The sequence below is a fragment of the Falco cherrug genome, chromosome 1 (assembly GCF_023634085.1).
Source record: "Falco cherrug isolate bFalChe1 chromosome 1, bFalChe1.pri, whole genome shotgun sequence".
Taxonomy (NCBI): domain Eukaryota; kingdom Metazoa; phylum Chordata; class Aves; order Falconiformes; family Falconidae; genus Falco; species Falco cherrug.
Window position 1 is genome coordinate 77,085,472 of NC_073697.1, and position 13,852 is coordinate 77,099,323.

At 41.4% G+C, this 13,852-nt stretch overlaps 1 protein-coding gene across 8 annotated transcripts in view; it reads right to left on the reverse strand.

Moving 5' to 3' along the window:
- Positions 1 to 8,442, reverse strand: part of SH3D19 (SH3 domain containing 19) — an 86,360-nt gene extending 77,918 nt beyond the window's left edge. For all 8 annotated transcript variants that reach the window (XM_055722979.1, XM_055722801.1, XM_055723041.1 and 5 more), the window contains exon 1: positions 8,193 to 8,442. In XM_055722979.1, coding sequence (XP_055578954.1) covers positions 8,193 to 8,310 — 118 coding nt within the window. In that variant the 5' untranslated portion in view covers positions 8,311 to 8,442. The remainder of the gene's footprint in view (positions 1 to 8,192) is intronic.
- Between the last annotated feature and the right edge of the window lie 5,410 nt (positions 8,443 to 13,852).

The window sequence follows — 13,852 nt, forward strand, 5'->3', positions numbered from 1 at the left end:
AAGTTCTCAAAATGCTAAGCTTGTTTCCAGGTGTTTATGTGCCACCACTCCAACAGTATAAGCCAACAGTATTTTAATAATGAACAACATCACAGTACACTGTACACTCAAAAATTCTTGTAAATGATTTAGCACAGATGAACACAACCTGAATCAATTTTCATGGGCAGACCTGTGATACTGAGCACTTAGGTTTTAATGCAAGACAGAGTGCACGATGAATACAAATTTATCACCTTAAGAAAAAAACTGGTATCAATTTTAGCTTATATCTTATAAATAGAAGCAAAATGTTATAGCTGAAGAAAAAAATCAAATGGCTTCTTTTATGCAGACAGTATTCTGTCTATACAGAGAATGGATCAGACACCCCTTTGCAGCATTTCCACATTTCACAATGCTTGAAAACTTACCTAGGTGTAAATCACCATGCCCAAAAACATATTAAAAAAGCAAAACAGTAAGAGATTTATCATCACTATTCAAGAACTAGTGAATACCCAGTAAAAATACTAACCAGAATGTAAAAGGTAGCAAATTGATTTTATATAATGAATAATTGTCTTCCTTACTACTACATAAGATCTGAAAATCAAAGTGTAAGTGGATTCAAAGAAGGATTAATTTGTGAAAGATAAATACACTGGCAATGATTTAGCAGGGCCTTTCATATACAGCCTCAAGACGTTGCTAACACATTGACTGCAGAGGGGAAGGAATCTCTTGCAAATAAAGCTTGAGTCCTAGGAGGTGTTCCTTGCATACTTTCCTGAAGAAGTTTGTAGGCAATTGTCAGAAACAGATTACCTGAGATAAAGAACCTTTTGTGTGATCCACTGTGACGTTCCTATAAAATTCTTGTTCAATGGGTTTTTTTCAGTTTGCACACTGGGGCTATCAGAGCTCTGAAAGGCTGGGGCAGTACATCCTATTCATTATAGAAGTGCCAACGTCAATCATCTGAAATCTTCTGCACGTTCTGACCCAACTGCATTTTCTCCAAAGGCCTGAACAAGCTGACTGAGTTGTTGACTCACACACCAAATAAATACAACGACCTCTTAAAAAGCTTAGGGGGGGAAAAAAAGCAGTAGGGGAAAAAATATAACAGCAAGATCTGTTCTATTCAGCTTCTACTATGGCATGAAGATTTTCAGCCCTGCTTTCATCCAGCCCTTCAAGCTGGACCCAAATACAGGTACATACAGCCATAGAAAGCAGGTATAGATTTGTTTTGTAATATATGTGAGACTTCATAAACCAATTAAACTCATCTTTGAAGCACCTTATTTAGAATTCCATTAAATCCTGTAAGAAGCTCCTAAATTCTCAAGGCAGAATGTCAAATTGATGTTTTTAGGATAACACATGCAATCCATGCAAATCTCTGCTAATTTACAACACCACCTGAAGCAATTCGTGTAGCACAGCACCGTATCAGATGGTGAATTAAAAAATATCGATACCCATACAATCCTGTGTCTTTCAAAATTCATACAACGTCAACCACTAAATCTGTGCTTTCCTGCAAAACTTATTTTTGTCTTTCACTGAAGGCAAGGATGCTTGCTTGCCAAGCACAAACCACGGATGAACAGATGATATATTGTCTTCCCAAGTGTGCTGTTGGAATGTTCCAGTAACTTCGGTGCATGCTGTTTTTCAAGAGAAAAGTAAAAAACTCTTGGCCAGCAATGAAGCCAGTGCTTCCACCCCATTTTTGTATGGTTTGAGAACCTGAATAAGCAAGGCAGGACTGTGCAACAAGAAGGTTGAAGGGGCTGGACTTCATTAATTCGCCAGAGGAGACAAAGGAGCTATGTAACAACAGCACGCAGCTACTTGAGGGGTAGCAACAAAGATCCCAAATGCAAAGTCTTGCTTGTGTTAGTGGATGATATCACAAGGGGCAATGATCACAACTGTGGCTTGGGAGGTTCAGGTTGAATGTGAGGAAAAATTCTTTCACTAGGAGGTAGTGCAGCATTGGAGCAAGTTACCCACAGAGGCTGTAAATCCCTCTGTTTTCCAAGGCTTTTCAAGACACAGCCAGACAAAGCCTTGGCTAGATGGATCTAGCCTTGGTAACAGTCCTGCTTCAAGCAGAAGACTGCACTAGGTGACCGCAGAACTCCCTTCCAGCCAACACTTCCATGGCCACAAATACAAAATCATCAAAGCAAAGAAACTAAACTATGCTCAATGTAAGGCACTATAGATAATAAGCATCAACAGAAGACATTTATGTCAAATGCCATTAAGTGCTATCAAATAAAATTTCATTTCATACTGCATGTATTGTATGAGATACTGATTGAAACAAAACACGCAGAATTACATCAACTTTTAATAGAGAGTGTGTCAACACCACTTCTCTGTTGCTTCCAGATTTTAAATGAAGGCTATACTGTCAAAAGTAAACATTCACAAATTTATTTACAAACATTAATTTTTTTCCCATCTGCAAACAACAACCACTATGGTAAAAGCTTCTTGCAATGAGGTTATGACTCAATCTGCCCTTTGCTGACTATCCCCATTTTTTATGCAACAGCCTTGATTTATCATTTGTTACCTTGACAGAAAATGATTGCTTGCAACACAGTTAACAACATGGTCTTCTGGCAATCATAACTCAATAGATTATTCTCTGGTACAAACACACCATTCCTTACGTAATGATACATTTTTATGCCTGGCTTTGGCTATAACCTAAATGAAGAAGGTCCATTTCAATAATAATAATAATAATGTGTCCTTCTACAGTTTCCTTGGCTAGGGAATCACCCTGTTGACTATTAGAAGTTAGTCAGTTGCTTTCCTTGGAGCAGCCTTTATTTTTAGAAGAGTTGTTTCTTCAGAAGACACAACATTCTTTGCTGTTCAGTCTACACTCTTGGCCAAGTAACTACAAGCAGGTTTTTTTTTCTTGCCACTGACAGTACAATTTAATTTCAAGATATGTTGGTGAATTTCTGCGTATAGGCTACATTATTTAGCTTCTACAAACATTTTAGTTAGTATCTTGTACTTACCTCAAGCAAACTACATTCAAAGACTATGAAACTTAATGGGAATGTGTGCAGTAACTTCAGCAGGCTATGGGAGAAGCATAATCAAGTAATTTTTTAACACTTACATGATACAACATATTGGCAGTTAAGAGATTATTACAAAACAATTACATTATTTGCACTTTTTGAATTTTAAATGTTCTACTGCAGTGGTGCCTCAAGCAATTATTAAAACTGAAGCCCGTGAGCCTGCCATCAGGACTACAAACCCAAAACAGACTGAATCCCAGGAGAAAGAGGGAAGAGATGCCCACCTGGCAGTCAATTCTACCACTTTGTAGGCCTGTGAGCCAACTGATTAAATAAAAACACCTGAACAACCACTCCCACCCACTCCCCCCAACTCTCCTCTCAGTCCTGTTTTTAAGGGCTTCTTGTGTATACATGGCCAGACAAGCAGATCATAGATAGACCTTGTGCATTTATTCAAGACAGTTGATCTGCTCTACTGGATTATTATTTTATTTTCTTCTCTGGATAAGATGATAAATGGTTACTCTCACTATGGAAAAGCAGAACAACTTCCAGATCAGCACTGAAGGACACAGGCATGCAGACAGATAGGTTTCCAGCTAAACAATGCTGACTTCTGTCTGTAAAAGATGCAGATATTTCTGCTTCTTATAAGATCTAGTTAATATTTTAAGAACACAGCAACTCTTAGAGCTACTTTTTTCCTCATCATGCTTTCTTCCTGCTCCAGGGTCACTGGCCCCCCTTGGGAAACACTAAGGTCAAAATGTTCATGTCATGATCCAGTGAACCCTAAAGGACATCACCACTCAGATTACGTTCTCAGACTTCAGAATTTCATGAAGAATTTCAGACCATCTTATTTTCTTAATAAGACATTACTTATTCTTCATTTCTTAAGGCCAAACACATCTTTTGCATTAACATGGGAACAACTGTTAAGCATTCTTGTACCAAATTCTTCATTGATCTGTAAAAAGTCTATGATGCCTGCAAATTTTTACTGAACTTCATGAGACACACTACAAAAATGTAGCCCCGTAACCTCTCAGCATGTTGAGCAGTGAAATATTCAACCTTAATTTGTTACACTGGATACAGCTCATTGTTCTCAAGTTCCAAAACAAGTCAGTGCCAGTTTGATGTGGGAGTGTAAAAAATTGATCCAACTCTGATCTAGATCTTGTTTTGGAAAAAAAACCAAACAAACAAAACCACAAACCAAAACCCCAAAGCATTCAGTCAACCAACCAACCAAAAATAGATGATTTCACCTATAATCGAAAATTGCCCACTGGAGTTGAGAAGTTCCAGAAAACATCTGAAATACTATGGAGAAACAGAAATGACAGGGGGGTGGGAAACCAAACAACTCCATCCTCCCCAAGATGTTTCACTCAGCATAGCAAAACTTGTGTGTGAAATTTACAGCTGCTGTGTGGGAACAAACCACAGACAAGTATTTGTGGTAAGTAAAACAGAGTAATATTAAACTAAGTCAAAGCCTTTCCTTGTATTATTGACCATCTGCACTTTTAACCACACATTAAAGTACAAATCAGAATAGTTCTTCATTATGAACTCAAATAGATTTCATTATTGACTTCTATATTTGGCAATATTATTTTATTTTTAAGTAAGGAAACATCTACCACATCCATACTGGGCTATTCTTTCTCAAGGAACACTGACCAGAATTCAAAGTGAAATAAACCAGATACTGAATCTGTTAAAAATTTCTGGTGCACTTTAGATATCATCAGAACACTGAGATACTTCCTCAGCCCTAATGCCGCAGCAAGGACACATAATTAATCAATTCAGTTCATAACTAAGATTTATATTCACTATAAACTTTCCTGCAAGTACACTTATTTTAGTCAGTAGTCACAGAATAAAAAGCTAGTCAAAATAGGAAAGGACACCAGATTAAAGTCCAGAGTTAGACTGAAGTCTATCGAAAAATAGGATTTTTGTTTGGAGGTTTTGTTGTTGTTTCCCTTTTATTAAAAACAAACTAGATAAAAATACTAACATTTTAATCTAAAAAAGCCAGTAAAAATCCAGTGTTGTTTATTTTTCCCAGAACAACAATGTATGTGACAAAAACATGCAACAAAGAGGGTAGAAATCGATCAGGTCATTTTACTTATTTATATTGCAGTAAAAAAAAAGCCCTAAAGATTTCCAGCAAGGCTGGCTTCCTTTCCCACAGCAGGTGACCAGATGATTCAGTTTAATGAACCTGTGCAGCTAGTTATATTCTTCTCACTTCTTAAAGAATGTATCCTAGTTCTTCTCCCTATCACTTAAAAACCCCTATGCATATAAAAAAATTATCAAACAATCAGCGTTTTATCAAAGGGAAAATAATTTCATTAGATGAGTCTCAAATTGCTTAATATCTTCTCACAGGTTTTTCAGAGCATGCTAATTAAAAACTTTCTTATTTCAGGGAAAATTCCATCGTCATGACGTGTGGTGGGGTAAAAACAGGCAAACAAGTCACCTGAGCTGTCTACGACTACTCCATGGACAAGGATGATTCTGCCTATCATCTGCTCATGTCTCCACGTTTTCACTCTGGGCTTTAATATCAGCTCTGGTGCTTGCCTTGCTTAAGCAAGTCTCTTCAGCTTATTAAATAAACAAAAAAGTCCCCAACCTAATCCAGCTAAAATAACCAACGAAACAATTACCCAACCAACTAAATAAGAAAAGCTTACGTGAGTAGATCTCTAACAGTTTTGCAGCAATCTAAGCCAAACTAGCTCTTGACTGACACAGTTTCTTAACTCCCTCCAGCTGCATGTTCCTACTCTTTCCCTTGTGCCAGCTTCAACACCCATCAGAACCTGCATAAAACCATTCCAGTGAGCTGAATCAGCAGGCTCCTGTCCACTGAAAAGAACGAGAAAAATATCTCTGTGCTTTGCCAACACACCAGAACAGGTTGATGCAGGTTCTAGTGAGCACAATGGCTCCAAGAGAAGCCTCAGCAGCCACCGGCTAGATGAGCCCAGGCTGCCACCAAACCACGACTTTGGTAACTTTACTCACCGACAGGTTGGACAAGCAGCAGAGCTGACACACCAGAGAGAGCAGAAGTGCGCATCCACAAAAGAGATGATGCCTCTAGCAGCAGCAGGCTGTTAGTATAGTTTAGCTGGCTTCATCCTACAATACCCGGCATAGCATAATTGTGACTACTTTCAAGGGAAAACACTACTTCTTCATTCAATGCTCTCCTCTGTTCTGGTCCCCCAATAAAACAGTGTTAATTATATGCTGGCGTGTTTAGTAAGTCGAAAGGTGAAAGTTCACAAATGCTTCTAACTACCACTTCGCATACACACCTTGTATATGCAGGGCAAAGGTAAACAACTTCCCTTATGCACTTTCACGCACAAGCAGAACGTACCAGAAATTTAAGTTGCTCGCATTCACAATTAGTTTAACAGACTGAAGTGCTTAAATTAACTGTCTGCTAAGATGCAACTACATTTCTTAAACCCTGCAAAAATATCCAACAGCATTATTTAACACCTATTTTACATTATTATTTTGGCAGTGTAACTGCATACTATATGAAAAAAACCCATGCTTACTTTCAATAGGTTTGTAAATAAAGGAGTAAGAGAACTGTCAAGTAAGGGAAGAGTGAACTCATGTACTTTGGGTGGTGTTTTTCACGGCTGGGAGTCTTTGTGCCATTTTCCACTGTGGAGTCTTGCAAACAGATGGAAAGCTGATGAAGGGGTAAAGCAGAATACTATTCATTCACACATACTTTACGCTACTAAGGTAAACAGTGCCAGGCCCATTTTAAAGGGGGATTTGTCAGGATGAAATAATAATAAAAATAAGAAGAAGGACACAGGCCTTTTATTACTGATTAGTAGCACTGTGCCAAAGACAAACTCCAGGAACAAGCCCTGTTCCACAAGAAGGTGGCAAAGATTATATACATACATAAACTGTAGAACCAATTATACATTTTTTGCTAATAAAAATCTCCAAAACAAATACCTTTAAAAACCAAGACATCATAACCAGCACAGTGTGAACACTTAGCTATTGAGGAAGCCGTACAGGAACCAACACTTTTTTTTTTTTTTTCCTTGCACCCTACTCTAAACAAAGCAAAACTCTGCACACATGCCAAGCCACAATGGGTTCAACAGGGTCTTGCTAATCCTGCACCTGCCCAGAGGTGCAGTGACACAGCTAGGGTCACTGGAAGCCACAGCGCCTGCCTGTTGCCATTTTCCTCTGCGATTCCTCAAATCGCTGTTTTCGTCATCTACGAGGGGACACTCACTTCTTGTTGCTCAAACAGATGCAAAACCACACAAATGTAGAAGTCACTGTATAACTAAGGCTGTATTATAATCAAATTAAAAACCAGAATATTTGGAATTCAATTTTAAATACGCAGTGGGGCTGAGATTTTCTCTGGAAACAGATCTTAAAGGAATTATTCATTCTGGAGGGGATTTTACATTGACAGAAAAATGCTGCATTCACATCTCAGTGACTACATAAAGGTGATATATACGTTGCCCCTCAGTTAACAAAGATGCCTGAATTAACTACTTTATCTTGCTGCCAGGATCTGCCGGATTTCACCATTTCAAATAAAAGCTTGTTGTGACCTTCAAGTCTCTATAAAGACATATCAATCTGCTTGCTCTCAAGCTCCCGTCTCCATGCCTTCCCGTACACAGGGATTCTTGCCTTCCCGCCTGCCCAGGCCTACCTCCCACACCTACATGAAAGGAGCTACACGCGGTCAACTTTGACACCCAGACGCTCCTCCATCGGGTACTTTCAAGAACAATCCGTATCTGAGTTCCTGATATGGCACCTTACACACCCGGAGATGCCCGGTGGGCAGCCGGAGCCGGGGCAGGCTCGGGCCCCGAGGCCGTGGGGCACAGCACCCGGGGGCTGCAGGCCTGTGGCTCTCACCGGCCCCTGGCTCAGGTGCCCCGGAGCCGGAGCCGAGCCGGGGTGAAGCCGCCGGGCCGGGCCGGCCCGCGCTGCGCTGCCGCATGGCCCCCCACAGCGGTTCAGAGCCGGGGACCGGGCCGGGGACGGCCCACAGCAAGCGACGCCACGGCCCGCCGCGCCCCCGCCCCTCACCTGCCGCCGAGCTCAGGGCGACCCGCCGGTGCCTCCTGCCCAGCTCCCGCAGCTCCTCCTCGTCCTCCTCCAACCTCCAGGCTTCGGCCATCGGCGGCGGGGGGGCGGCTGACAGCATTCAAGAAGCGGGGGCTGCCATGTCCGCCCGCGGCCGGCACCCTCCCCTCAGCGCGGCCGCCCGGCCCCGTGATCCCCGGGGCTGCCCCGCACCTGCGCCCTCTCCGCCCCCGCCCCTGCCGGCGAGCTCTCAGCGCGGGCCGCCGCGCTCCGGCCGGTGGGGAGAGCGAGGGCGAGGCGGGAGCCGGCCTTGCCTGCCCATCCGCGGCTCCGGCGTCAGCAGGAAACCCGGCGGCCGCCTGGCACCGCCACAAAAGGGGGCGGGGGAGGCGGTGGCGGCGGCGGGGGGAGGTACCTGGCGGTCGGGCAGCGCTCCGCCGCAGCGGGCACCCAGCCCCAGCAGCCTCTGCTGAGGGGCACAGGGGCGAGGGGCTCCCAGGCCTTCCTCCCCTCACAGCGAGGGTGAGGCGGCGGGAAGCGCTGTCGCTGCGGGCGGCCCGGGGGGCTGGGGGTGCCGGCCGTGCCGATGGGGCCCGGGGTGGGTGGCCCGCCCTGCCCTGCCCTGCCCGGGCGGCGCCGGGGAAGACTGTGGGGCTCCGCGGGGGGCCCGCTCCCACCCGCCGCCAGGAGGGCGCGTTGCCCGGCGCGGGGCTCGCTGCGGTGGTTTAAACGACTTAAGGAGTAGTAATCTTACGGAGCACTTCAAACCAGTGAGGTACGCTCTTCCAGCACAGAAGCGATAAGAAAAATCTGGCCGCGGTTCAAGCTGGGCACTTAGAAGTCGGTTGTAGTTTTAGTTTTAATTACTATTTTTTTTCAGGGCCTCGGTTGCCTGTATCTAAAATTGAGATCATATTGCTGCTTCATGTTGTATGTTTACTGTAAACCCAGGTCATAAGTGTTTTTACAGATGATTTTGAATTGGGCACTACTGAAAAAAAAATATAAGAAAGTTAAATTCAGCTTCAGAGCAGGTGGATAAGGGACAGTAAAAAAATAAAGTATGTGACCACAAATTAGACCAGGAAGGTACAACAAAACGTTGAGTAATCCTAATGTTGAGCAATATCAGTGCTGACTCACTAAGCACTGTCTACTCTGTACACCGAATAAAGCAGATTGTGCAGGTTGGAAAAAATCTATGTGATTGCCAAACTGAACAATATAATGTGTGAATACAAATGATTGTCTATGCATTTCTTGGTGTTTTAGTGCTTGACTTTACAATTGCTGTTCCTTAACAGAGGTGCTTCTTCCACTCAAACGTTTAGTGTTCCAGTGGTATAATAGTTAGATTTTGAAGGATAGTATTTATAGTATTAAATACTATATACTTTATAGTATTAAAGGGCATAAGGCCAGGCATAAAACTGAGTATGTAACTGAGAAATCAAACCTTCCGCTATAGGTCTGTGTTCTCAAAAGCCTCATGTTGCAAATGACCTCACCTCACAAACTTCAATGCAAGATCAGCATCCTTGTAGGTGATCTAAACTGGATACAGTTTCTCAGTGGAGCACCCCAGCCACAGATAGTGCTATAGCGGAGCCATGAAGCCTCGCCTGCAACGAAAAACACAAAGTTCCAATGTGGAAAGTATGAGGAAGAACAGTAGAACAGAGGGAAGTCACTGGTATGTGCATACCTGAGAGACAAAAGAGAATTCCCGTGTAAAACAAACATCATGTGTTGCTTGTATTCTGCTTCTTCACTGTTTACCCAAAGTACAGCACCTATACTCAGCTCCTAAACTCCACTTAACCACAAGGAGTGATGACAACCATCTGTTTTCCACTTCCTGAATATCTACTTTCTATACTATGTGTTTAACTACTGCTGGGGAGGAAGGAAATCCCCCTTCCTCCTTGCTATCATGTAAAATAACCAACAAAGGAAAGAGCAGAAATATACCATAGAAAAAAACATACACTCTAAGAGCCCAGAAAATTGAATTAAACCTTCTTTTGTTGCTGCTGATGAAATTAACACAGAAGCTTTCAAGCCTATAAAACTGAAAAATATATTTGGAGGCCATCTTAGGCCTAAAGAAAATATGCTGAACATAGCTCAGCTATGACTAAGAAAACATTGCCCAAAATCAGTATGGAACGATCATGAGTATTAATTTTGATGATCATCAAGTGTTCCTTATCATTCACAGGGAAAGTCCTACTTAAAAATACAAATGCAATACCTAAATTATATAAAGCGATGAAGTCTCTGAAGCAACTGCTTGGCCATATACTGAGCTCTGTCAGCAGGAAATGCACTTGGGATAGGGACTGAATTAGAGCTAGAGGAGCTGTTCAATAAATGCCTGGAACTGACTGAAGACAGATTTCACCAGAAAGGAAGAGATCTTAATAGAATTCATATGTGGATACAAGATTCAGGTAGCAGTAACCAACATGCTACTGTAAACAGTTTCCAATCAGTACTACTGGAAACAACTAAAAATTCCCAGCATTTAAATGAAATTAAAATACAAGGCAGCATTGCATGAAATACTTGAATGATGTTTCTGAAACATTTACTGCAAAAAACATTCAGTAATGTCCATTGCCTCCAAAAGGAGGTTGCTTACCAGTGACTAGAATTCCTCAGGGTATGTTGTCTGTAGGTGTACTCACACTGCCAGTGCAAATGCCACAAGCATTCAAGCTTAGAGGTGTTTTTTAAGGTTTTAGATGCCTGTAGAACAGATGTATGTAGGGTAATATACAGGAATGTGTAAGACAGTATGTTCACATACTCTTCACTTCTCTCAGCTGCAAAATCTGCTAATAGCCAAGGACTCTAAGGGAGTAGAGATGGAAGGTGGATGTCTAGAACTCCATTTCTTACAAGTAATTCTTCTCTAGTGAGTGCTTGCCAGATGCACTCATCCATACCCTGAAAGCTGTGCCTCGCTTCCAGTTTATGTTGGTATTTTCAAGTGATAAACAGCTTTAGGGTTTTCTGTGAAGTGCAACAACACATCACTGGCTTGATACCTGATAAAGGTGTGTAAATAATGGTGGTACCTAGGAAGGAGGTAGGCTGTAACAAAGTCTGCAGGAGACAGATGGGTCTCTGACAGAGTGCTCCTGAGCAGCAACAGCAGATCTACCTTAGCAGTCTTGGAACAGATCCTGACACAGCCCTTTATCTGGGTAAGTTGTTTCTAGGGGAAGAAGAGAGCTGTGCTTCTGAGTCTTTAGAAAGGCAACAAAACCAGCTGCTGAAATAATCAAAAGAGCCACAGATGCTGACTGGTCTAATAATAGCCTAGGCCAGACAGAGTAATTTGCAATAATTTGGCTCAGATTGGAACACACACAGAAAAAACTTCTGTTGGGTTGCTGGGCCCAAAGGAAGAAGAAAACAAAGATGAGGGGGGATGTATTGGACCCAACTGTTTCAAGTGCAGCAGGAATTAAAGCCATGTGGGAAATTTTTTTCAGAAAGTCAAGAAATAAAGCTCCTCTTTTCATCAAATACACTGACAGAAACTATCAACAAGAAATAAAAGGAGAAGAAAAAGTACAGGTAGAAGCAAATTGCAAAAGTTGTATTAAAAAAGAACAAAAAAGAAGCAGAGCACTTGCTGTAGTGGCAGGTAGTTGAGAGGAACACATCAGCATGTGGCATATGCTGCTTTAAAGCCCTTCATGAAGTACAATGTATTTGTGTCTTTCAAGCAGGGGGAAGGAAAAATAATTGCATTCTTGTACTTCAGTGAGAATCTCTGCTTGTACATGTGCGTAGGAATAAAAAGACTTTTGTGTATTTTCATAGCTACATTTCTCCAAGAAAACAAACCTTAGTGCCTCAAAAAGTCTGCGCATTGGTTGTTAAAATCTGGAAATTTCTCACTGAAATTCTACTTTGTCATATGTATCTTTGCTGTAATGTACACACTTGGAATTTCACAATGGTGAAAACAGAATGAAAGAAGGAAACAACTGGATAAATGGGTCTTTGCACTCTCTGCTGAATGCTTACAACTAGCTGCTTTGGCAAATATTATTTTTTTAAGTATTTTGTTTTGGTTTGCATCCCTGGAATTGCCATTTTGTTTGGTCCTGCAAAAAGACACTGTTTTTCAACAAAAAATATCAGCTCTATAGAACTGCTTAATTGAAGTCGCCCATGTAGCCTCAATGTCTATTCAGGTTCTGCAAAGCAGCTGAAGCCTGCAATGAATATATCAGTGTCTGGCTGAGATACAGGAGCCTCAGACCACAAAAGAATGCAGACAAAGGATTTTTTAAAAATGCAAGGGATGAAAAAAAAAGTGTTTTGAGAAGGGAAAATGTAGCCTTTGGACATGACAACATTATTTTTGTTCTAAGTAAAAATAACAAGGATCTCGTTCAATAGACAAATGACGTTGGCAATATAGGCAGTATAGGAAGCTGACATTGCTGAAAGCCAAGATCTGATAATTTGATCTCCATTTGCGTTCAGCTGGTCCAATGGGTTTCAGTGTAGTTGGAGAATGACATATCAGGAGCCTGCAGGCTTCCTGAAATGTCTCCAGCTATGTGCGGGTTCTCCTTGCATTGTTACAACTGCTTGTGGCTCCCAGCATATTGGCACGATGACAATCTAAAAGTGGATGGTTTTATGATGAGTGAAGATGATTAAAATAGATTATTATTGATTTCCTTGGTAAGAACCTTTATTATTGAAACACTGGAAAATTACCTTTATGGAAAACTAGGGATTTTGAGACTGCTCTCAAAAAATGAGAAGGATCTCTCCATGAAAGCAGAAAATCCAATCATTTCAAAAGATCACAAATTGGCAACCAACTAGGGGAAATCTATTCAGAGGGAGATTCTTACAGTTGTTAGGTTTTAAATCAGTTTTACAAATAATTTTGGTTACTTTTGCTGTTTTCTGACCTTTGTGGACTGAAAGTTCTTTCTGTCCTGTTAACAAAGATATCTTAGCAGTATTTTTCTACTATATTAGTATTATCACTCACAGGCTAATAAATATATCTGTTTCTACTGACTTCAATGATTGAAGAGAATAAGGAAAAGAACTGAAAAAAAAAAAGTGAGGAAATATGGAAGGGAAAAGAGCTGGTTCAGATGTAAACACATCTTAGAAAGAGAGGCTGTCAAGGCCAAACTGATTCGTAGTTTGAGTGCTGAAGTGTTCATGTTTACTTTAAAACCAGAGAGTTATTAGTGGACAGTGTTGATGCTGTGCTAAGTGAGCTGGCAACAGCAAGATGTAAAAAGTATTATCACATTGGACACACGTGAGTCTAATACCAAAGAATATACAATGCCAACCCCGGAATGAGAGTCCAGCTTTTCTGTTGGAGTTTGCATTTCAGTGCAAAGAGCTGACAAGGGAAAAACTTACGGAAGACAGCAAACAGAGTCCTAAAGAACTTTCAAAATGTAAAGCAGGGTCATAAATTTCTCCATTTCAATAAATTCAGAAGTTTCTCACAGTACTGCAGTTGGTTACAGATATAAGTAGCTCTGATTTTGTTTTCTTCTCTTCTGCCATGAAATGCATATAAACTGCCTTTCACTGGAAATACGTATGACACACAGGTGAATAATCTTCACAATGCAACACAAAATTTGTAGTCTCCTGCC